Source organism: Meira miltonrushii (assembly GCF_003144205.1).
Source record: "Meira miltonrushii strain MCA 3882 unplaced genomic scaffold FA14scaffold_2, whole genome shotgun sequence".
Taxonomy (NCBI): Eukaryota; Fungi; Basidiomycota; class Exobasidiomycetes; order Exobasidiales; family Brachybasidiaceae; genus Meira; species Meira miltonrushii.
Window position 1 is genome coordinate 261,162 of NW_020289944.1, and position 23,416 is coordinate 284,577.

At 42.3% G+C, this 23,416-nt stretch overlaps 12 protein-coding genes across 12 annotated transcripts; 6 read left to right on the forward strand and 6 right to left on the reverse strand.

Moving 5' to 3' along the window:
- Positions 1-30: 30 nt before the first annotated feature.
- On the forward strand, positions 31-765 carry FA14DRAFT_178013 (uncharacterized protein; the record flags this gene model as incomplete). The annotated part of the gene is made up of 1 exon (XM_025500806.1): positions 31-765. A coding segment is annotated over one exon (735 nt), but the record flags the coding sequence as incomplete, so codon positions are not given.
- A 692-nt stretch (positions 766-1,457) lies between these two features.
- On the forward strand, positions 1,458-2,775 carry FA14DRAFT_160137 (NAD(P)-binding protein). The gene is made up of 5 exons (XM_025498541.1): positions 1,458-1,596; positions 1,657-1,704; positions 1,761-1,830; positions 1,893-2,574; positions 2,636-2,775. The coding sequence occupies exons 1-5, from the start codon at positions 1,495-1,497 to the stop codon at positions 2,706-2,708; spliced, it is 975 nt and encodes a 324-aa protein (XP_025354911.1). The 5' UTR covers positions 1,458-1,494; the 3' UTR covers positions 2,709-2,775.
- Positions 2,776-2,839: 64 nt separating this feature from the next.
- Positions 2,840-4,126, reverse strand: FA14DRAFT_115825 (uncharacterized protein; the record flags this gene model as incomplete). The annotated part of the gene is made up of 1 exon (XM_025496132.1): positions 2,840-4,126. A coding segment is annotated over one exon (1,287 nt), but the record flags the coding sequence as incomplete, so codon positions are not given.
- A 328-nt stretch (positions 4,127-4,454) lies between these two features.
- FA14DRAFT_32065 (uncharacterized protein) lies at positions 4,455-5,611 on the reverse strand. The gene has a single exon (XM_025502190.1). The coding sequence runs from the start codon at positions 5,535-5,537 to the stop codon at positions 4,590-4,592; it is 948 nt and encodes a 315-aa protein (XP_025354913.1). The 5' UTR covers positions 5,538-5,611; the 3' UTR covers positions 4,455-4,589.
- Positions 5,612-5,780: 169 nt separating this feature from the next.
- FA14DRAFT_154064 (acyl-CoA N-acyltransferase) lies at positions 5,781-6,233 on the forward strand (the record flags this gene model as incomplete). The annotated part of the gene is made up of 1 exon (XM_025497653.1): positions 5,781-6,233. The coding sequence occupies one exon, from the start codon at positions 5,781-5,783 to the stop codon at positions 6,231-6,233; it is 453 nt and encodes a 150-aa protein (XP_025354914.1).
- Positions 6,234-6,493: 260 nt separating this feature from the next.
- On the reverse strand, positions 6,494-10,103 carry FA14DRAFT_32160 (acetyl-CoA synthetase-like protein). Its single transcript, XM_025502193.1, has one exon. The coding sequence runs from the start codon at positions 9,901-9,903 to the stop codon at positions 6,754-6,756; it is 3,150 nt and encodes a 1,049-aa protein (XP_025354915.1). The 5' UTR covers positions 9,904-10,103; the 3' UTR covers positions 6,494-6,753.
- A 230-nt stretch (positions 10,104-10,333) lies between these two features.
- Positions 10,334-12,178, reverse strand: FA14DRAFT_178019 (alcohol oxidase; the record flags this gene model as incomplete). The annotated part of the gene is made up of 1 exon (XM_025500807.1): positions 10,334-12,178. The coding sequence occupies one exon, from the start codon at positions 12,176-12,178 to the stop codon at positions 10,334-10,336; it is 1,845 nt and encodes a 614-aa protein (XP_025354916.1).
- Positions 12,179-12,461: 283 nt separating this feature from the next.
- Positions 12,462-14,435, reverse strand: FA14DRAFT_32092 (aldehyde dehydrogenase). Its single transcript, XM_025502191.1, has one exon. The coding sequence runs from the start codon at positions 14,134-14,136 to the stop codon at positions 12,631-12,633; it is 1,506 nt and encodes a 501-aa protein (XP_025354917.1). The 5' UTR covers positions 14,137-14,435; the 3' UTR covers positions 12,462-12,630.
- A 1-nt stretch (position 14,436) lies between these two features.
- FA14DRAFT_32093 (putative cyclophilin b) lies at positions 14,437-15,736 on the forward strand. The gene is made up of 3 exons (XM_025502192.1): positions 14,437-15,022; positions 15,087-15,126; positions 15,199-15,736. The coding sequence occupies exons 1-3, from the start codon at positions 14,609-14,611 to the stop codon at positions 15,312-15,314; spliced, it is 570 nt and encodes a 189-aa protein (XP_025354918.1). The 5' UTR covers positions 14,437-14,608; the 3' UTR covers positions 15,315-15,736.
- FA14DRAFT_32208 (uncharacterized protein) lies at positions 15,706-17,615 on the forward strand. The gene has a single exon (XM_025502194.1). The coding sequence runs from the start codon at positions 15,980-15,982 to the stop codon at positions 17,531-17,533; it is 1,554 nt and encodes a 517-aa protein (XP_025354919.1). The 5' UTR covers positions 15,706-15,979; the 3' UTR covers positions 17,534-17,615.
- A 286-nt stretch (positions 17,616-17,901) lies between these two features.
- On the forward strand, positions 17,902-19,488 carry FA14DRAFT_123241 (uncharacterized protein; the record flags this gene model as incomplete). Its single annotated transcript, XM_025496560.1, has 1 exon — positions 17,902-19,488. One exon carries the CDS (start codon positions 17,902-17,904, stop codon positions 19,486-19,488), a length of 1,587 nt encoding a protein of 528 aa, XP_025354920.1.
- A 1,261-nt stretch (positions 19,489-20,749) lies between these two features.
- FA14DRAFT_171385 (uncharacterized protein) lies at positions 20,750-23,408 on the reverse strand. Its single transcript, XM_025500328.1, has one exon. It carries the CDS (start codon positions 23,186-23,188, stop codon positions 20,840-20,842), a length of 2,349 nt encoding a protein of 782 aa, XP_025354921.1. The 5' UTR covers positions 23,189-23,408; the 3' UTR covers positions 20,750-20,839.
- Positions 23,409-23,416: the final 8 nt, after the last annotated feature.

The window sequence follows — 23,416 nt, forward strand, 5'->3', positions numbered from 1 at the left end:
GCAATTTACTACTCTACCGTGCTCTTCAGTGACTCTCTCGGTCAAAGCCGTCGTTTATCTTTGGTCTTGGGTGGTATCTTTGCCACAATCTATGCAATCTCAACTATTCCTGCATTCTTCTTGATCGAACGTTTAGGAAGACGTCCTTTGTTCTTGATTGGTGCTATAGGTCAAGGTACATCTTTCATCATCACATTCGCATGTTTGGCTGCAGGTGGAAATCACGAACAAAATGCAAAGGGTGCTGCTGTAGGTTTGTACCTCTTCATCGTATTCTTTGCATTCACCATTTTGCAATTGCCATGGGTTTACCCTCCCGAGGTTAACCCAATGCGTACTCGTACAGCTGCAACATCCGTTTCAACTTGCACAAACTGGCTTAGTAACTTTGCCGTCGTCATGTTTACACCCGTTTTCATTCAATCTAGTCAATGGGGAGCATACCTTTTCTTCGCCGTTATGAACTTCGTTTGGGTACCAATCATCTACTTCTTCTACCCTGAAACAAAGCAACGTACGTTGGAAGAAATCGACCTTATCTTCGCCAAGGCTTACGAGGAAAACAAGTTTGCTTTCCGTGTGGCCAACGATATGCCCAAACTTTCAGCAGGAGAAATTGGTTCCGAGCTTGCAAAGACTGGTCTTACTACAACTACCTCAAAGAACCCTGATTCGGATGTTGAACAGCATACTGCCGGTGCAGCTGAAGGCACTGAGCCAAACTCAGAAGGTCCATCAACTCCATCGAGTCATGAAAACCTTTAAATAAAAGGACTAGATTCAGATTGATTTGCATTTTTATTTCTCTTTTATCACGCATTTTTTTGTACGTACTACACATACAGTTATTACTGTCATACCTCTCCCTCTCAACCTAATTCCCCTTTTCATTCACACCTCATCGTCCATCATGATTTGTATCACAAGTACGTTTCTTTAATAAAAAAGAAGTTAACAGTTTTTTGAAAGAGTGATGCTTGAATCTCCACGTTGGCTAATCGTTCAAGGTCGTATCGAAGAAGCAACTCACGTTTTGCGAGAAGTTGGCGGAGATGGAGAAAATGAAGAAGAAATCAAAGCAGAAATGAAAGTTATGCAAGAAAGCGTTCGTCAAAACTCTAACCAAGGTGGATTCTTTGAATTGCTTACAGGTGGAAAGACCAACCACCGTGGCCGTATGTTGATCGGTGCTTCCACTCAATTCTTCCAACAATTCACTGGATGCAATGCTGCAATTTACTACTCTACCGTGCTCTTCAGTGACTCTCTCGGTCAAAGCCGTCGTTTATCTTTGGTCTTGGGTGGTATCTTTGCCACAATCTATGCGCATAACGGAAAAGCGAATAGCACTGCAGGGCGTGTATCGGAAAAGCGATTCGGAAAAGGGTAGGCGGGGTGCATGCATACGAACAAGAAGGGTTCAACGGTTTCTATAACGGAAAGCACATCAGATGATAGCTAACTTAATTGCTTCCATCCTCCAGTAAAAGAAAGATGGCTTTTGCTAGATTTGCTAAAGCTCTCCCTCCCTCGCTCAGCCTTGCTGGTCAAACGGCGATCGTGACTGGCGCTTCAAGTGGTATTGGAAGACAAAGTGTAAGTAGAGTAAGTGTAGCGGGTTATTATGATTGATGCTGACTTGTAGTCCTATTACAGGCGCTACATCTCGCTCGAGCAGGTGCTTCTATACTTTGTAGTGATTTGGTGAGTTGCATTAGGATGCTGATAAAAATGCATGTTAGCTGACTTTCTTCCCTCAGCGTCCAACTCCTAACGATATACACCTTCACCAAGGTACAACAACTGCCAGACAAGAACCAACACATGAACGTAAGTATGGCTACAAAGCCAGCCACATCGGTTAGTTACTGATATATGTACATGCTCTATAGTCATCAACAGGTTAGGCGGAAAAGCCACTTTTCAAGAGGCAGATGTTCGTAACGAAAGTGATTGGGAATCTTCCATCGAACAAGCTGTCAAATTAAGTGATGAAGGTAGATTGGACATCCTTCTTAACAACGCAGGTCTTACTGTTTTCTCACCCGAAGGAATCGTAGGAGAATCTATGGAAATATTTCAAAAGGTGTTCGACATTAATGTCAAAGGTTCATTCCTTGGAATGAAGTATGCCATTAAACAAATGCAAAAACAAGAACCAAAACCGTTTCCTGCTGATTGTGAAGAAGAATTGGATGATATTTCACGTTCAGATATTGATGCAGAACCGGCAAGGGTTGCGTATAGTCCACCTGAATCTGGAACGGGAGGCGATCCAACAATCATTCCTAAACCAAGCAGAGGTTCACGTGGATCAATTATTCAGATTGGCTCAATTCATGGCATGATTGGTGGTCCAAATGAGCCAGCATATTGTTCAGCAAAAGGTGCAACAATCAATATGGTAAGACAAGTGGCTTACGAGTATGCACCTGAACGTATTAATGTAAACTGCATTTGCCCGGGCTATTGTAGTACCGCGATGACAGCCAATGTCTCACCAGAGTTGAATGCTATACGTCCAACTTATTGGCCTCACCGTGGATCTCCAAGAGATATCGCAAAGGCAGTCTTGTGAGTAGAATAGAAAGGGAGACAATCATGAATAGGAATGCTGACAGGAATACTAACACAGATATTTCGCCAGGGACGCTCCTTGGAGCACAGGAACAATCATGGCTGTTGACGGTGGAACCACCTGTCGTTAAAGGCAATTATCCAATGTACATACTCATTAAACAATCCAAGATACATACATGAGGAATTATACAATGACATGTATAAAATACAATTAGCGTGCTGCATCTCTTGATAAATTTGCTGCAGGTGATGATAAAACTGCATTATCCACACATGAAAATGGTCCTCCGATATGATCAGAAGTATAGGCATGATTGATTGAGTCTACGCTTCCATATATTCCAGCAACGGTCAAGAAGACACCAAGGATAATGAACAACACGCTCACGGCATATGTTGCCCAAAAGTTCACTTGATCCTTTCGACTCATATTGACTCCTTTTTGGCATCGTAAGATATAAATTTGCGTAAGACCGGTGAGAATCAGAACGAAAAGTGGTCCAGCGGAAGCTCCGGTTAAGCCCATCAATTGATCAAACATTGGAATCGATCCTGCAAACAAGAAACCTAGAATTACAACTCCGCCAAAAGTTGCTGTCCAAATACACCATTGAATGGCATAAGTTGCTTCACGAATTTTGAAACTGACATGAGCCAATCGATTGTATGCATATTTCGCTGCAACATTTGCCCACAAGATTGTAGAAACGAGTAAACCAGGTAATGCGATCCCAAAACAAATCTTTTCCATAACCGGACCTGAAAGACCTAAAGCGGGAGAAGTGATATATTGACCTGCAATATAAACGACCACTAAACCGATGCACAAATACATGATCAAATTGAATGCTTGACCAACAATGACTGCTTTTGTGAATTTTGCAGGTTGACGCATTTCTGCACTTACAGAATAAAATGAAACGTTTCCCATTACAGAAATGATTTGCATATTGATGCTAACCATGCAAGCGGAAAAATCACCAGTTGCCCAAAGTGGACGTTCGATCGGGGCAAGGAAATCGTATCGATCATGCTCTACATACGGATGACCACGGATTGCCAAAGTGATGACTAAAACCCAAACGCTGGACAGGATACAAGTCATACCCAACCAACCAAGCCAAGAAACTCGATGAAGATCACGAAGAGGCGCTCCAATCAAACAGGCCAAAAGTGCTGCTAAACCGACAAAGACCATTGTACATGTTGCATGATTTGTCAAAGCATTTAAAGCGATCGAAGTTGTTAAAAGGCCAGCACTGACGACCAAAACGGCAAACAAGAAGTAAATCATTCCAAGCGCCCTTGCCCCCCATCTTCCAAATAACAATTCACCCACATCTTGTACGTTTAGAATTTCCGGATGAATTTCACGAATTTGTGTCACGAGTACGCCTGCATACGTTGTGATGAGTGTAAAACTGATCAAGATTACTGTTCCAGGTATGATTCCTAAAGCATGAAAGGTAGAAGGGATACCTAGAACTGCTAAACCGAATTGTAACTTTGCCACTATGACTGCTGCTTGATACCATTCCAAATCTCTTATCAAAATGGGCAAAACGGTCGTCTCTCCAACGCCATCTTGTCGTTTTTGTTGTTCTTCTTCATCAAGATTGACGAGAACAGTATGACACTCATACGAATTGGACTTTTTTTCGTTTGATTGATTCATTGTGAATGAGCAAGATCGTACACAGGAAGCATGGTGTATACTTTCCAAGAAAAAAATGGCCATATTTATGCCTTTTTGTCCTATCTCATATGCTTATCAGCCTCTATGCAATACGCCGATGTTGAAAAATAACCGCTTCTGACTTTTTGTTTTTTTGTGATCGCCCCACATGGCTGTGAACGAGTGCAAAGCTGCGCCAGATTTGAAGTGTTTAGAAAGGCAGATCATATCTTGACACAGGAAAAACAAAAGACAAACAAGTCAGCCCGAAATGCGTCATCAGCCAAACACCGCCGCCATCTTCTGCGCGTGAAGCCGTATCTCGGCGCCATCTTTATGACAAAATGCTTTTTACCTCTTCAACTTTTTTCTCTAAGCCTAAGCCGACAAGAACGTCAATCAAACGGACAAAAGTTGTTGGTGATGCATCTTTGCCTAGGCTTTTTTGTAATTCTTTAGCCGCTGATTTCGCATCGGCCGTTGATGTTAATCCAAGCTGATGTGCTGTGTTTGCTGCGCGTTCATCGATGAAAGGATAGACTGCTTGCCATTCATCATGGGATTGAATTCTACGTAGAAAGATTTCAACCCCGGTTGGTCCGAGTCCCTTTACGTTTGCAGTCAAGAATGATTTGACTTCTTCTATTGCTTCTTCTTGAGTGTTTGCTTTTTTACATACATCGCAAACAGCTTTGAGAGAGATTACATCTTCTTCACTTTTGCAGATCCCTCTCAAACCTTCCACCAAATCTCCCAATTGAGATGCAGTTTTATCCTTATGTTGCGTCCTTGCTTCGTACATTGCCTCCCGTCTTCCTTCCTTGCCTGCTTCTTCCAGGGCCTTTGGCGTATTGAGACCAAACGGTGGGCTGAAGAGGGTAGAGATTGTACGCAAACCTAAACGATGTGAAAGCGGCTTTGACATCAAAACTGCACACAGCAATACTTCAAAAGGTGTCAAGTCTTTGCTTGAATATCCCCTTTCGTTGGAAGCATTCTTTTTCATTTGACCCGATTCTTCTTTCGGTAGCGGTTTACGTCTTTCTTCTGATGACCAATCCTTTTCGCCATATCCTGCTTCAATTTTGGGATATGCTAGATTATATGCATTATCGGATAGCAAATACTTGAATGCATCCTCTTCTTTACGTGATGATGGACCAGCTTCTTTCTTGTTAGATGTCTTTTGGGCCTTTGAGCGAGTAGGGGCTTTTTGTGTGGTGGAATCCTCCTCTGTCTTTTTTTGTCCGTTAGCTAAGCGAGTTGATCTTCTGGTAGACATGTTGACGATTGATCTATGTGGTAGGAAGTCATCTTGTGGAAGTGATTGTTGATCTTCTTCCTGATGATTACACAATTCCTCCACCTTCTGGAGTTTGATTATGTAACCAATTACCGGTCGGCTGACGCGCTTCCATTGTAAACTTTAAATTGATTAAGCTCATGCGTGTGCCTGACAATGACTGCTCTCTTCCCCGCATTCATCATTGCTTATCAGTCATTTCAACAATCACACCCCTCAAACATGTCTGTAACCATTCGAAGAGTCAAAAAGGAAGATGAAGAAGCATGGACAAATTTATGGGAACAATACAACGTATTCTATAAACGCACAATTCCAATCGAAGTGACAAAAAAGACATTTGAACGATTGTGTGATGAAAATGTTCGCATGTACGGTGCTGTCGCTGTGGATAATTCATCTCAACAACAAATTGTTGGATTCGTGACTTGGTATCCACATGCAAATACATCAAGTATTGAAGAAGTTGTTTATTTGAATGACTTATTTGTTGATCCAACGATACGCAATAAAGGTGCAGGTCGTGCTTTGATCGAACATGTTGCAGATCATGCAAAAACTATTCCAGCCCATCATGTTTATTGGCTTACACAACACTTCAACCATCGAGCTCAACTACTCTACACAAAAGTGGCAAACAAATCCGATTATGTACATTACATGAAATCGTTGTGAGCTTGGGATTCACAAGGATTTGCGTCTGGGTGAAAAGGATGGGCAGAATCTCGTGGCTGTGTCTTCTGTATCGATTTTATCGAAATGGATCATGTCTGGAATACCCGTGCTTGCAGCTCAAGATGTGTCGTATTAAAACAGCATTCATTGTGTTTGGCCTTTATCTCACCTTCTATTTGGCAAATAGTTCCCGTGCATCTGATTTGCAGTATGACTTTTCATTGGTGTGGACAGAGAATCCTCCCAAACGTCGTGCTGAAGCTGAACGAAAAGCATTATACGACCGAATGCTTCACCATGCCATGCTTCGTTCAACTCGAGATATGAGTAGTACGTATAGCGATCAAAGTTTGATTTCACGAAATATGCATCAAGAAGCAGCTGTACTTGAACAAAAAGCAAGAGATCTTGGTTTTCATCATTTGCACCATAAGACTTTACTTAAAGCAGCAAAAGATCTTCTTGGAAAATTCATGGCTGTTAACCATGCTGCTTATTATCGTAGAGATTGAATTGTAGTTCACAAAGCGTGAACCAAGAATCCATTTTGTTGCCATGCGGAAACCATCTTTATCAAATTATCTTGTGAAAGTGCTCCCGTATGCTTCAAGATTTGTGGTTTAGAAGCAAGAAGTTTATTTGTGTAGGATGTATCAAACTTGGGAATTCCCCCTTCACTTCCACTTGACCAAGAAGAAGAATAATAATCCAACAGCTTAATCGCTGGATTTGATGTGGGATCTTGATCTTTAGCGGTACGTAACTCTTCTAGCCATTTCTCAAGGGGTACTTCTCGTACTTGGGGATAAGCATTACGAACGGCAAGAAGAATTTTACTCCAGTCTGTGATATCCTTACTTGCAACATGAACAACACGAGTTCCTTTTTCACCTTGCATTGCAACTTCAACAATCATTTCTGCTGCAACATCTACGGGTAGCCAATAAAGTTGGTGATTTGACAAATTTGGTAGGCATCCAATCGTTTGAGCTGTTTTGATCAAGAGAGGATAAGCTTCTTTTTCGTTCCAAATGCCATGGACTATGTCACCAGAAAGCTGTCCGATTCGAACAATCTTTGAATTCAAATTTGGAATCTTTGCTGTTGCAGCATCATGTAAAGCTTCTGCAATCCATTTCGAACGCCCATAACCGTTTGGAACTGCATCTTCTGGTTCAATTGATAGCTCTTCCATAACAGCATCTTGCGTTTTGCTTGAATGATGAAGAGCAGCAGCAGCGATAGACGAACAAAAGAGTAGTCGTGGCGGCTGTGCAAGTGATGACCTTGAAGACACGTTGATCAAGCTCACGCAACCTTGCAAGGAAGACTCGAAAGCAGTCACTCCCATGCTAAAATTCACTGGCCAGGCTGCATGTATGATCGAGGTGACACTTTGCAATACTGTCTTGTACATCTCCAAAGTGAGACCCAGGTGATTCTTCGCCAGGTCGGAACTTAAACAAATAATGTTGCACCTGCTAGCAAGACTTTGCACGGAAGGCAATCTTCTTTCAGTCAAGGATTCATTGACCCGCGCTTGAGCTTCTTCATTTGTTTTTGCTCGACATAAACAGATGACTGTTTCAACATTCTGCCTTTGTGCGGCTATGGAAAGCAAATGTGCTCCAAGAGAACCCGTTGCGCCAGTCAAAAGGATTGTGTCGGTTCCTTTCCTGCCTTGGTTTTCAGTAGAGCTTGATCGTGTCTCGATCTGTTGGGTATATTTATTGAGCAATTGACGCATTGTGTCTAATGATTGTAGACTTTCATCATGTCCATTTCCCATACTTCCACCGGAAGATAAGCCGTACAGATATTCTGCCAAGGTACGAATAGTTGGATGATGAAATGCTGCCGTTTCATCTGCCTCTACTCCGGTAGGAAATTGGATACGACTACGAATCAAGCTACCAATCTTCATCACGGCTAAAGAATCTAAGCCTTTATCGAATAAAACGTCGTCCTCTTTGATCGAGCCAAGATGAGTAATCTGATCTTTCATGACCTCGGAAACGATTGTCTGTACAACGGAAAGTGCTTGGGAAGAAGTGCTAAGCTTGACTTGATCTACTGCATGCTTCTGAGAACTGTGTTCAATATTGCTGTATTTTTCTTCGATCAAGCTCTCAAATTTTTTGGTCGTCTTTACACGAATCAAAGACTTTTTATCCGTCATTACGAATGTTTCACTGGACGGCAAAACAACAACCATCTCTTTCTCTAACCGAGACCAAGTAGGAGCACGTTTATTGGCAAGACTGATTGCATCCCATAAACCTTCGATTGTCAGATCATCATTTTTTGGTATGATCAAACATCCTGTTTGCATTTTGTTCGCGCCAAACACCATTGCATCTTTTATCAAAGGAGAAGAACGAAGATCCATTTCAATCAGTATGGGATTCGTCTTTTTACCATGAACGTGAACGAGTGAATCATCCTTTCTTGAAATATAATGAAAACCGTTTGGAATAGTTGGATGTTTGGTATACAAATCACTGGTTGCAAATGCTCCATCCGGTCGATTTGCAGCTGAGAGTGGAGGCCAACCCTTTTCCACAACCAATTCGAATACATCTTCATCGTCATCTTGCTTTTCCCATCGTGCAAAGTCGGCAAAATTTCCTCTAGGTCGCATTATATCCCAGCCTTTATCCCTTTCAAAATCACGCAACGAGCTCATACAAAAGCCAGTCTCTTTTGCTCCATAAAAGGTGATAAGATTCACACCTGCTTTTACTAATTTGTCTCCCAAAGGTTTAGGACAAACGGATCCGGCAAATCCGACATATTGATATTGTGCGAGTAAATTTGAACCATTTGGAGCTTCAGAGAGTAATTTTAACGTCAATGGAACGCAAAGAAGTTCGGGTGAGCCAGCTTTAAGGGAAGTTTCGATAAGATGCACTAGATTTGGCGATGTATAAGGCACTCTGGATGACATCATCATTGATGTACGCCTGGTTTGGAAAGAAAGGAAAAAGCTTTGAACGCCAGAGAAATGACTAAAAGGAAAAACTGAAGCGCCACCCATTTCCACTCCGTACATATTCCTACACCATGCTTTGTGAGTCATGGGTAATGGTTTGGGTAGATTGCTGGATCCGCTAGAATGTAAAATTGTGCAAAAATCATCACTTTCTTCTTCGTATGTCAATTCCGATCGAACAATTTCTGGCGCTGTTTGACCTTTCATATCATTAATCATTATCCATAAAGTTGTGGTCAAGTTCATTTCTTCTTGCAATTGTTTTACTGTCTCTTTGCTATCTTGTTGATATATGATGTCCCGACAAGACATCTTTTTGATCAAATGAATTATTCCTTCTACCGAATTATTGGGTGAAAGAATCAAAGCGCCATGACCTAAACGAAAAAGTGCGAATAAGTTGACGTACGAATCCAAGTCTGTCCTAGCAATTAATCCTACAACTCGCAATGGCTTTCCGATCTTACGAGGTGGAAATTGTTTTGATAATGTGTATGTAGCCCAATTGACGTATGTGTTGAATTGTGAAAATGTTGTCGTTTCATATTCCATTGCACCTTTCTCACCTTCCAGAGCAGGAATGGCAAAAGTCACTAGATCGTCATTTGCATTCTCCTTGAAACGATAATCAAGCATCTCATTGATGCTGATGAATGGTCGTTCATCTGTGATCGTCATTTTGTATTTGATGAAAAGGGTGGAAGTTGTGTGTTACTCACAAGATGGAACCCTTACCCATCTTTAAGTACTTTTTAACGATGAGGGGAAGAAGCGTAAATTAGGTTCTTTAGCTTATAATTTCAGCGCTAGTATCGGCAACTTCTCTCCATGGGCACATAAACTGTTGATGGTTTAAACAACTTTTAGCCTTTCTTTGATTACGGGAACTTCTACACAACGGTTGCTTACCGCCGGAGACAAGTGCTGGAAGATTAAAATAAGACGGACCTCTCGTGCGAAGGGTCAGATAGGGTCAAGTCGTAGAAGAAAGAGTCTGATACTTCGGTCATCACCTTCAAACTGATAGGACGAAAGGATACACATTGACAATAGACCGATGTAGTAGTATAACAAGGTAAGATTAACAATAGAGAAAACGGGGCTTGCATCAAACGATTTGTTTGAGCATCATATTGGCTGCCTTGTGTCCAATAACATAACATGCACTTTGGATATGACCAGAAGGCATGACTGGAAGAATACTCGCATCAGCAATACGCAAGTTTTGTGTTCCATAGACACGTAATTGCGCATCAACAACACCACCCATTTCACGAGGCATCATTGAACAGGTTCCAACGGGATGATATGTGGTACTTGCATGATTACGAATGAATTCTTCATATTCTTCAATCGTTTTTGATTCATCCTTTTTGGGCGCATGACGTTCGACGATATGCTTTGCCATTCCTGGATCCTTTTCGATATCTTCAACACCTTTTCTCATCGCATACGCCATCAAACGGAGATCGGCAGGATTGGAAAAGTAGTTGGGATCGATGGCAGGTGGCTCGTTTGGATCATTCGATTTGATATGCACCGTGCCACGAGAGAGTGGATATTGTAATAGACTCAAATTTGTCACATAACCCGTTTCATCCTTTGGAGCGCCGTCCGTTGTTGCAAATGCGGGCAATAAAGTGTATTCCATCGCAGGAGCACGATCGAAGAACAATTTGGCCAATTGCAATTCTTGTACACGTTTCATGCCATCTGACCATCCTTCTTGATTGTCTCCAAAGTCTGCAATCGCCTTTAATTCGGCAAATTCAGCAGGCGACAAGAGATCTTTGAGGGACAAATAACCAAACGCTGAACAGCAAGGCGCAGCAATAATTCCGCCCGTGAGATCTGTATCGGGTGAATCGCCGTAGTAAGCCATGGCTTTTTGTGCAAATTCCGAATTTTTCAATTTATCGTATGTGATTACATCTTTGTTCACCTCAAATACGGAACCGAGATAGAAATGCTCTTGGAGATTTTTGCCTACATTGTCATTCTTGATTTTGACGGGAATTTTGTGCTTTTGCAAGATTGACTCATCTCCGATACCGGATAACTCCAACAATTTGGGAGTTAAGAAAGTACCCCCGGCAAGGATAACTTCACGTTTTGCCTTGACGATGTACTCTTTACCGTCATGCAAGTATGAAACTCCTGTTGCGCGATCACGACTCAATTCCACCTTGACAGCAGTCGCATCACACAAAACCTTGAAGTTCGGTCGAGTAGAATAGTTGCCTTGTTCGTAAAAGGCTGTACCTGCATGTGTTCTTTTACGTGTTTGTGAGTCAACGGAAAAGAGTGTATTCCACAAGCCATACATTTCACCTGATCCTGAGCCGTCTTGGACATGCTTAGAGCCATTTGTCAAAAACATGTTCCACCATTCTTTTTGTGCTTCACAATACCATACCGAGTGGGAGACGCCTACTGGACCATTTGTTCCATGACAGCCTTCTTCAATTGCTCCGCCGTTGTCTTTTTGCACTTGAGTCAAGTTTGAAGTTGCTGTTTGTGTTAATTCGGTGTATGCGGGAGTGAGACTGTCCCAATCCCAACCTGGGTTACCAAGCTTGGCAATATCGTCAAAATCTGTTCTATAACCTCTTTGCCAACACATAAAGTTCATTGCGCTACTACCGCCTAACATCTTTCCGCGTGGTAAAATCCATTCACGATCGTTGGCATACTTTTGTGGAGTTGTTTTTAAGCACCAATCATATTTTGGATTCATGATTGATTGTCCCATCATGGAAGGATATTCGATAAGTGGATCGTTTGGAAGCCATGGACCTGCTTCTAATACACCAACTGTCACTTTTTCATTTTCGGATAAAGCAGCAGCACATGCCATTCCGCCTGGACCTCCTCCTACGACTACATAATCAAATTCTGTGAATGTATCCACAGTTGCGTTTGTGGCGTGACGTTGAGGGTTGTTTTCGGTCATGTTTCTAGGTGGGAGGGAGATGATAGTGAGAAAAGAGAGTTTTGCAGAGGGTATGTTGTCTTTTACAATTGTGTTTAGTGATAGACAGGATATGTCTTCAATATATGCATTCATTCAATTTATATCGGAAATCAAGGATTGAGCACAATAGAAGAGCAACTTTAAAAAGTAACACAATTAAAGTGTTGCTTCTTAAACTTCCATTGTTGGCGGATTAATTTGACTCGGCTTTTGCCTTGATTTCTTTTAGCGCGTTACCTACCCCGCACATACACAGTCAATCGGTCAGTCTTACAATCCCCCGTTTTAATAAGGTCCGCTTTGCTTTTAGAACTTGCCATCAATAGAAGGCTGACGGTGCCGTCTTTGTTTATATAAAACACTTTCCGATTCATATCGGAAACAACGGGACTCATTCAACCGGAATAAAATAAGAAAAAAGGCCTATGTATTTACAAGGCAAAGAAAGGGTATTGAATACCTGGAGTGATTGTGATAGTCTTTTGATATGTATATTCACGAATACCTTCAACACCATTAAAACGACCAATTCCTGACGTTTTAACACCTCCATGCGGAACACTTTGATCATCATGAACAGTCATTCCATTAATATGAACCGCTCCACTTTCAATTCCACGTGCAATTTGCCATGCTTTCGTTTCATTTTTACTGAAAATACTTGCCGATAAACCTGCTCCAGGTTCGTTTGCCATCTTGATCGCTTCTTCATCAGTGCTGAATTCATACATTCCTAAAATTGGTGCAAAGATTTCTTCGCTGTATAAACGCATAGATGTGGTAGCCTCCAAAAATACAGGTTGAACTAAACCAAGAGATGCGTCAAATCCTGCTTGACCTGCGACTGGTTTAGCACCTGCTTTGATTGCATCATCGTATACCTCTTTTGCACGATTGGCAGATGCAGTAGTAAATAATCCACGCAAACGATGATCTTTCACATCTGGTGACATTGGAGAATTAGGTTGAGCACCTGCTTGAAGAAGAGCTTGATTTTGTTGTAAAATTGCAGACAATGCTTTTGCAAGTTCTTGTTTAACATTCTTGTGAACCAAAACACTGGCACTTGACATACAAATTTGACCTTGATTCATCAAACCGCCAAAGATGATATTATTCGCAGCCAATTGAATATCTGCATCTTCCGTCACAATAACAGGTGCCTTTCCGCCCAATTCCAGCACAACAGGTTTAAGATTGGCTGCACAGATTTGTGCAATAATACGACCAACACGGGTTGATCCTGTAAAATTGACTTTGCGTACGCCTTCATGTTCGATGATGGCTTTGATGACATGTGGAGAATCTTGAGTGGAAACATGAATGACATTGAGAACACCTTCAGGTAATCCTGCATCGAGGAACATTTGTGCAATGAATGATTGTGTTTTTGGACTGAATTCTGACGTTTTAAGAATGACAGAACAACCGGCAGCCAAAGGGTTAATGATTGCACGCATACAAAGTGTTGAAGGAGCGTTCCAAGGCACCATTGAAAGTGTTGGTCCGATAGGTTCACGAACAACACACATTCGTTTACCGCTTGGATCCAAAGGTGCCATATCACCACGTAAAGCAGTGCTCATTGATGCTAAACTTTCTTCCAAAGAAGCAGCAGTCAAAACGCCAACTTCGTAACCGGCAAATCCTGCTCCTGCAGTTGTTTCTTTTGCTTCACATTGAATCAATTCTCCCATACGTTCGTTGAATAATTGTTGAACACGAAAGAAAATCTTTCTACGTTCAGCAAAAGGCGTATCACGCCAAACTGCAAAACCTTGACGAGATGATTTTACCAATTCATCGACTGAATTTGCAGTGAATGCAGAGACTGCATGTAACACTGTTTTCCGATCAGCAGGATCTACAACATCGAATGTGGTTGGAGTAGGGAAGTGTTTGTTGTGAATCACACAAGGGATTGCAGTTGCCGCCATGATGAGAGTGGTTTGAAGGTGGTTGTTGGTATTGATGAGAGAGGCAACATGTTGAAGTGGAATGAATGATCACTTTCATTCTTAACGCCTTTATATCCGAAAAGTCATTTAATACGCTAACCGTTTCTGAGCTTGGGCCTTTTTATTGGTGTATTAGATCAATTGTGGGGTATCAAGGTTTGCATTCCGGGTTGAGCTTGAGTGAATGTCGGATCGGAAGAGGAGAGGGAGAAGACTATTACCAATTCCGCCTTTGTCATTCATGAAGGTGGGAGCGGAGCATGAATGCAAATTGGATTAAGTAATCGTCTAATCTTTAGTTCGCCCGCACCTTTTCCCTTTAGTGTTCTTTTGCCTGTCAACTTTTGATCTGACGGACGGCCCGTCCGCGACGCTAAGGGAAAGTCAATGAACCAACAATAGCTTCCCCAGGAAAACAAGGTCCTTCATCTCATCATCATCACAGTCAAAGATGCCATTCAAAAAGCTTTTACACTCGGTCGCAGCACCATTCAAGTTTCAGCCATCGGCCAATGAAACTGCACAAATCACTGATAAAGTATACTTTGATATGCAACATGGCAATAAAGACATAGGTAGAATCGTGGTAGGATTGTATGGAGAAATTGTACCAAAGACAACACAAAATTTCAAAGAATTAGCAACGGGAGAAAAAGGTTTCGGATATAAACAAAGCACGTTCCATCGTGTTATTGACGATTTCATGATTCAAGGAGGTGATTTCACAAACGGAGATGGAACAGGCGGAAAGAGCATTTATGGTGAAACATTTCCCGATGAAAACTTTACACTTCGTCATACCGGTGCGGGTATCTTATCAATGGCAAATGCAGGACCGAACACGAATGGAAGTCAATTCTTCATTGTGAGTTGGGCCGTATCATGCATGCGAGCGTAGGGAGACTAATCATTTCACCTTTTCTAAAAAGTGCACCACTACCACAGATTGGCTAGACGGCAAGCATGTCGGTAAGTAGTACGAGCAAGGCAGAGATGACGCATCAGAATGTTGACCCTTCCCTTCTTCCTGTCTCTACACAGTTTTTGGAAAGGTGATCGAAGGTATGAATGTGGTGCAGTACATCGAAAATGTACCGAAAGGTGGTGAGGATAGACCTTTGGAAGCTGTTGTGATCAAAGAATCCGGCGTAATTTAAAATCTCAGCCAAGACTATACCTATCGGGATCGTTTGCATGCTTGTATTGCTGAATGCTATCGTACCATATTACATTTGATTGAAGCCGCGACGTGGACTTTCAACAACGAGAAGTCGAGTTGTTGAAGTCGATCAGCATTTATTCAATTCTATATCATCTTTCAAATTTTACTTTTGTATTTCACGTGCTTTACGATTTGCTAAGAGGACCGGATTCCATGTGATTGAACGACAACGGCTCCTTTGATCCAGGAATTTGGTTAGCCAGAGGAAAGCAAGATAAATCATGACCTGCACACTAGAAGAGGAAGAGTAGTGTAAGCCTTTTATTAAGTTCCAAGCCGGGGGATTCTGTGGCGCTAAGGATTGTAATTTACCATGTGGAATTGAGGAAATGACTTCATTTAAAACACCAAACAGACCTATTGCCGTCGGTATTCCTGATCGTTGTGCTTTGGTCTCGCGCTAAGAACCGTTATCCGCAATTCACACTCTATAAGGGATGCTGTGCTATACAGCCAAAGTGCCTCATCATCCACTCTTCATCCTATTGTTCAACCAAATCAATGGTGCGAGGAACAGTTCGGAGAAAATACAGATGGTATTGCGCGCATTGAATCATTGATTGTGTTAGCCATACTCACCACCATCAGATTAATGACAAAATGACAGAAACACATCTTTTAAGGGAATCCTTTGTTAGCGAGGAAGAACAAAGGTTCCTTCAAGCTTTGCCTTTTATATTCAGCTTTGCTTTGACAGTGTACATGCCAATCGCTGCTCGTAAAAGTTTATCAGCTTGGCGTGCTTTGCAAGTTTATGATTCTCAAGAACCTCCCAAGAAAGGATTCACAGGACAAAGAAAAAGAAAAGTATGGGAAATTATCATGGCAAGCTTTTATTGTTTCTCACCGAGCGTACTACAATTGATCGCTTTCATTCCCATCAAAAATGAAGCCAGTTGGCCAATCTTTTCAGCAATTCGTCGTTGCAGTCCATTCGCTGTTGTGGCTATCATTCTTTCCCTTTCTTCTTTCAAAATCTTTGGCCCTTTACTGCTTCCCGTTCAACGTGTAGAACGGGCATTGGAACCAATAGCCGATAAAGAGACGAAAGAGAAAAAAATGAAGGCTACATTCGTTTCTATCACTCGCAATACTACAAAACCGTCACAAACTTTCGCATTGTTTATCATTCTCTTTAGCTTTTTTGTGCCTATCTTCGTTGCTTGTTATTTTGCAAATTCTTCCGGTTCCATCTTGATCGTCGTGGTGATGGCTATCGCAAGCACAACGTTGACCATGCCAGCACTCATGACACCAATGGCAGTCCAACCGACTGTTTCTTTACGATCTCACGTCAAATTCATTGTTCTGGGTCTCATGGCCGCAATTGCACTTTTCTTGGCTGTTTTTGCCATCGCATTTTGTGGAACATATTTGTACTTGACTTATGTGTCTTCCGACTCTTTCTCCAATTCAAAAGGTAGCGAGAAAGACATCAACGTCGATATGGTCATGTCACAAACAGCGTGTCTGCTTTACACCGCCGTTTGGCCTGTATTCATGGCATATCCTGCTTTTTTGATGAATTTGGCATATCGATTCGATGTTTCAAAGGCTGGTCTTACACAAGTTACTGATGAACAAAAGAAGGAAGCCATTCTAGAATCAAGGGAAGTAGCAAAACATTGCAAAGCATCCAAGCATCCCGATCATCATTATGACGATGTTGGTCGTACGCCAATTTTGATGGATGCCATTGCATTGCGTTTACCACAAAAAATCAAAGAAAGTGATCTGCCAACGTTTACTGCAACGATGAAAACCATGATTGTGACGCAAAGTGTAACTTTGTTTATCATTTGGGGCTTCTTGCCTTCATGGTTCAATATTCCGTTCTTTGTTCGTTCTCAAGAAGGTGCAGAAGTCTTCCCTTTCCCGATAACTTTGAATTTTGGTATTTTACTTTCATTCTTTACCATTATTCCTGTTATGCTCTTTTCTGCAGGTTATCATGCCAAAAAGAATGGTCAAACGTTTGGATCTGGTGTACGTGCTATTTGGACGTACGAAGAGAAATGGGGTGCAGATTATTTCCAAACCAAGATTGATCATCAAATGGATACAGAGGATGAACCCAAAGATGAAAAAGATGAAAAGTTACTCGTCGATATCACCAAAGAAGATCTTGAAGAGAAGGGAGATCTTAATGCTTGAATGACGACAAAGACATACTTTTATTCATGTATATACTTTATGATTATGATGAAATGACTCAGTGCCGTGAAGTGTAAGGGAACTCCGAGAGAGGTGTCTAGATTATTGAGCTGCCGTAATTAGCGTTGGGGACCTTAAAATAGTGGCATGGTCATCCGGTAGTGCGGCGGTGGTGGTGGTGGTGAACGTGCTTACTAAGCAACTCGCGTTCCTTGTCCGAATTCCGTTTATTTGAAAGTGTCTGCTTCTTTTCTCTTTGCGAGCTAAAAATGCGGGGGAAATGCAAGTAAAGAAATTCAACCCGAGTTTGAATTCCGAGCTTTTTTGTCTTGTCTTTCACTATTCACACTCACCGTCATTCCTACAAAATGACTGATTCAATAGATCACCCTATCATCGTAGGTGTGGCAGATTTGAAAAATACGAAAAAGGAAGTACGAGAAGATGGAGCTGATGAACCTTTATCGTTGATATTACAAGTCATTCAATCTGCTTTAGAGGATACAGGATTATCACAATCAGAAAAAACAAAAGAATTCCAAAAGAATATCGATAGCATCTCTGTCGTTAAACCATGGTCATGGCCTTATCCTGACTTAGCCACAACTCTAGCAGAAAAGCTTGAAATTGAACAAAAAGGATGTTACAAATACGTCAGTCCACATGGAGGTAATCAACCTGCTAAATTACTCGATGAAGCTTGTCAAAGGATCGCACATGGAAAAACAAAAGTTGCTTTACTGACCGGAGGAGAAGCATTGGATTCTTTGGCTGGATACATGAAAGCAGGTCAATTACCACCTCCAGGTTGGACACCGGTTGACTTTGAAGCATTTGCAGCAGAAGGATTACGACCTCCTTCTGGCGATACAGTGGAGGGAATACATGGTCTAGGAGCGCCGATCCAAGTATATGCATTATATGAGAACGCATTCCGTGCAAAGCTAGGCCAGTCATTCGCTGATAATCATGAGGAATCAGCACAAATGTATGCAGAATTCTCACAGGTCTCAGCAAAGAATCCTAATTCGTGGCATTATGGACATGCGGATTCCAAGGAAACAATCGGAACAATAACAAAGAGTAACAGGCCGATTTGCTTGCCATACACTAAACTCATGTGTGCATTCAACCAGGTCAATATTGCAGGAGCATGTTTCATCACTTCAACATCTTATGCCAAACAACTCGGAATTCCACAATCGAAATGGATCTATGTCAAGGGGGGTGCAGGCATTGCAGAGAGCGAAGAATTTTACTTGAGATCCTCATACGATCATAGTCCAGCGATCAAGCAATCGATCGATGCAGCATTAAAAGTGGCCAAATTGAGCAAAGATGAGATTGATCTGTACGATTTTTACTCGTGTTTCCCCATCGTGCCCAAATTGGCAGCTCATCATTTGAGCATACCCACTTCCAATCCACCGAAACCGATCACATTGCTGGGCGGCCTAACTTCTTTCGGGGGAGCAGGTAACAACTACTCAATGCATGCAATCACCGAGATGTCAAGACAACTACGCAACAAAGATTCCAACAAAAAGAATGGACTGGTGCTGGCAAATGGAGGAGTGCTGTCGTACCAACATGTTGTCATTCTATCCCACGAACCACGCAAAGAGCAATACCCTTCTCGACATGCCTTACCGGAGCATTGTGAAGAGCTCAAAAAGAGTGACTTTGACAATATCGCACCAGCAGGAGAAGCAACGATTGAAGCATATACGATTGACTATTCCAGAAAAGGAACGCCAAAACGTGGTCATGTGATCGCAAGATTGACGGGAAATGGACATCGATTTATTGCAAATCATGCGGATGATCATACATTGAGAATACTTGCTGATATGTCAAATGGTGAAATCGTTGGTCGTAAAGGTCGTGTATTTCAAAATACAGAAGAAGATGAGAGGCAGAATTTGTTCACTTTGACAGGAGAACAAAAGATGTAAGATGGAGATCTGAATGAGATACATGTGATGTTTGGATGATAGAAGAGAGTGTACATGCATTTGAGGGTCGCACACGCGGACTACCGAGGCCGGCGCCGCATGAAATGTAAAGGACTTCAGACAAAGTCACCTCCATTTCTCTTTTCCACTCCGACCACGACTATAGCAATCATGTTTGAAAGCATTCCAATCCAACTATCTGGAGCAAATAGTCCATATGCTCAAGCTGTAAGGGAGCTGGTGTTGGACCAACTCTACATCATCTTCAATACTGCCGCCTTCTCTGTTGCCATGTACGGTATTCTTGTTCCGCTGTTCATAGGCATGATGCTTGCCGCCTCTCAGCAGCAGCGTCAGTCAACTATTTTTCGCTTTCTCATCGTGGCTTTTGTACTCGGAACGCTCTTGTTCATCTTTGTGATGATCATGTGTGTTATGATCCTGTACGGTCGAAATGTTTTCTCAAGCAATTCGCTTCGGTCATACGTCATTGGTTCGCAATTTTTTTCCTATCTCTCTTGCCTTACACTCGATCTTTGTTTGGCAGCAAAAATGAGAAGTTTCTTCCCTTTGAGCTTATACTCAAGACGATTCACCCTTTTGATTTTATCGCCGCTGCTGCTCCTTTCTATTGCTCGTTTCGTAGACGCTTGCATCATGATAGCATGGTATGCCGAACGAGAAACTCAATACAACCTCGGAATCTTTGTTGCATACGCTATAGAGCAGGTGAGCATATCGGCATACAATGTGGGCCTTATTTTTGACAATCCTTCATCCTCTTCACAGTGTTTGCATGCTATTTCAAATTTCTACTGCACAGTCATCATGCTGTGGAAAGCATTCACTTTGTACAAAAGAACAAAAGGGTTGACCGGAGCCGGCACTAAGAATGCTCGGATGAAATTTGTCATTCAAGCAATGACAATGACGTTCTTGCCATCAACGTTGGTGTCAATATCTCTCGCTCTCTGTACAGTGGTTATGTGTATCAGATTTGGGCAAGTTTATTTCATCGTGCTTTACCTGGGATTAACCCAAGCATTCATCGAGTGTAAGCGTACTTTGTGGCCTCTCTGAAGGGGCCCGACCACTGACACCACTCTTTCTTCCCCTGTAGACTTCTTTGCAGTGTTGGCAATTGAATGGAGCACGATTCACGATACAAGATCGATCCTCAATGATGGGAAGCAAAGGGATATTGATTCCGATCCTGAACCCCTCAAAGACCCACAGCACAAGAGTTTCATTGACTGGATCTCAGAGCCGATGGAGGAGCTTACCACGAGTCAGTACAAGGAAGAGGAGGATGGCAGACAGGCATGAGCAGATACATATCCATTTCTGTTCATCAGCTAAGATGCGCAAAAAGCGCAGGTGCGTAGTGTTGTACAAATTGGTGAGAATGGGAGGTAAGAAGATGAAGTGCTTCCTGTCCATGTGATCGAACGAGAAAGATGGAAAGATGAAGGGCATATGCAAAAACGCCTACAACAATCAAACCTGCTACCATAGAAACAAAAATCATTTCACTCATGATTCTCCAGTAATTCTTCATGATTCGCTTTCCCGCATTTGGGTCCAGGACATAAGGGGAGTAGGTATCATCATGTGTACCATCACGAGACGTTGCAAAGGAAGTACGTTTGCCTTGGCTGCACCAAACAACTACCCTTCGAATCAATTCAACCCACATTGTGCGTAATTCAACGCTCCACGATCGGCGTGCATAATATGTACCAAAGACAACAGGATATGCAAGGACAAACAATCTGAATCGCATGGTGAGATATTGCATCGTGGTTGTTCTAGGCAAAGAAGTTGCATTTGCTAGACCGGGACCCAGCAAGAAACGTGCAATCGCACACAATGTTGCAAAAGTCATCTTACCGGGAGGTCGATTAGCAACTGACCATAAAAGTGGTAATGCAGGACCTTGATCGAAATCGAACCGCGAGGCAAGATCTGCCATACTTTGCAGTAATTCTGAACTCATTTGAACTTCTTTGTTGGCGTCATGCATCAATGAAGGTCCAAAAGCGCTTGGGATGCTTGGCGGTGGAGTAGAGGAACTGTCTGTCAATCCTGCAAATGGGAGAAAGTGATGTGAGGAGATGCAGGAGAATGTACGTTCTGCCGAATGTACATCACGGAAATGACGTCGCAAAAGTCGTGGCTCGATGCCCATATAGAAACCAACATGTCGCCAAAAAGCGCATATATCCTGTCTTTCTTGTTGCGTGGGTGTCAAACCAAGACGTTGTAATGCCCATAGAGGTGCAACACTGAAAGCACAAAGGGTTGCCAACAAGTCTTCTTGATTGATCGCCAATCCGGATTTGGCTGAGGAGTATGTACCATCTTCACCCGTACTGCCATGCAATCTCTTACGAACACTTGTGTGTAGAAAACGAACTCGACAACAAGCCAGCCAACCCTTTCCGCCCGTGTTGAGCAAATCTTGAGCGGACATAATCTCTTTGTCCTTGCTACTAATGTGTGGCGACGGCGGAACGAGTGACTCGGGCGTTTCATTCAAATCAAGCAAGAACGTCATCGTTTCCAGCAAACGTCTGTAGGTTCTATCCGAAGTGGCAGGACTTGGTACGTCTAATTTGCCCAGGACCTGTGAGGTGATGTTTGTCTTTTGGGTTTTTGCCAATCGATCCTGGATGTCGTTCCTTCCCTTTTCAACGTATTCGTGCAGACGTTGAAGTAGAGCATCTTCTTCTTTGTCTTCCACTTTACGCTTCTTACGAGGGGCGACTAGATACCCCGTCGATTTCAGCACATCAACGATTCGTGGACTTGCAAAACCGCCTGCTAATCCAACAAGCAAAAGACCAACACTCATATTGGGACCGTATCTGTGAAATGCAGTTCGTGCACGTTGTAGAACGTTTGCTTCTTCTTGCCGGATCGTCTGGATTTGCTCTTTTGACCATCGTGATTCAATCATTTCATCCGTTTTAGGCGTCCAGCTTGGCTCGTCGGTGAGCCTGATGTCTGCTTTGCCATAGCCCATTCGATTGACCTCTTCTTGAGTCAGCAAATCATTCTTAAGGTACCATTGCAAGCTCAAAGCTCCACATCCTACTGGCGGACGACGCGAGACAGCTTTCCAGAATTGTGAAACGTTATCCTCCTCTTCCGTTTGATTGTGTAAGATGTGCGTGGCAACTCGTTCCATGGTATCGTGCGATTTGGCTTGCTCTTTTGGTTGATTTGATAAAGTGTCCAAAACGTTTTCGGAGATTGGATCGCCTAAATTTCGCATAGCTTCCAAAGCTGCCATATCAATACAATCTTCATTCCATTCAAATACACGATCCCAAGCATAAATCAAATCACCATTTTTTGGTCTTTCGCCATTTGCCCAATCGATTTGATGATCATATCGAATTTGTTTGCTCAATCCCCAAGGTGTCGTTCCACGTTTGAATGCATGGATGGTCCAATCTATTCGAGCACGAATATGACTTGTGAATGAAAGTGTTGAAGCTCGAGGTTGCGGATATGGAGAATCGGAGAATAAGAATAAGATCGCATTTGGCTTTCCAGGAACAAGGTGTGGATGAAGAAGGCTATAGGTGATTGCAAAGATGATTGGAGATGTTAAAATGATTGCCACGTATGGGTATTTTGCAATGAAGTCGTTGACCCAATGGCCTAGAGTTGAAAATGCAGTGTCGTTCATCATTGTTGTCGTTCGAGGTTTCGTTATGTGAGTATGGCTTGCTATTTATACTTTATTGACAATATCTTTCGTTCAGATTTAGTTGAGACATCGCTTAGTCCTGCTCGCTAGGTTTGCAAGGCAATGATGATGTTTATAAAAGGAACAATGATTCAAATGACGATCAAATCGGTTATCGGGAGTGAGGGAGAGACAGGCTTTACATCAGTATAAGTTGATCGGTTGCACACT

Coding starts and splice junctions, on each gene's coding strand:
- FA14DRAFT_171385 (XM_025500328.1), bottom strand. CDS start 23,188: ATGATGAACGACACTGCATTTTCAACTCTAGGCCATTGGGTCAACGAC.
- FA14DRAFT_32093 (XM_025502192.1), top strand. CDS start 14,609: ATGCCATTCAAAAAGCTTTTACACTCGGTCGCAGCACCATTCAAGTTT. Junction 15,023..15,086: donor ATGGAAGTCAATTCTTCATT/GTGAGTTGGGCC, acceptor TTTTCTAAAAAG/TGCACCACTACCACAGATTG. Junction 15,127..15,198: donor GCTAGACGGCAAGCATGTCG/GTAAGTAGTACG, acceptor GTCTCTACACAG/TTTTTGGAAAGGTGATCGAA.
- FA14DRAFT_32160 (XM_025502193.1), bottom strand. CDS start 9,903: ATGACGATCACAGATGAACGACCATTCATCAGCATCAATGAGATGCTT.
- FA14DRAFT_32092 (XM_025502191.1), bottom strand. CDS start 14,136: ATGGCGGCAACTGCAATCCCTTGTGTGATTCACAACAAACACTTCCCT.
- FA14DRAFT_32208 (XM_025502194.1), top strand. CDS start 15,980: ATGACAGAAACACATCTTTTAAGGGAATCCTTTGTTAGCGAGGAAGAA.
- FA14DRAFT_160137 (XM_025498541.1), top strand. CDS start 1,495: ATGGCTTTTGCTAGATTTGCTAAAGCTCTCCCTCCCTCGCTCAGCCTT. Junction 1,705..1,760: donor CTATACTTTGTAGTGATTTG/GTGAGTTGCATT, acceptor TTCTTCCCTCAG/CGTCCAACTCCTAACGATAT. Junction 1,831..1,892: donor ACAAGAACCAACACATGAAC/GTAAGTATGGCT, acceptor CATGCTCTATAG/TCATCAACAGGTTAGGCGGA.
- FA14DRAFT_32065 (XM_025502190.1), bottom strand. CDS start 5,537: ATGTCTACCAGAAGATCAACTCGCTTAGCTAACGGACAAAAAAAGACA.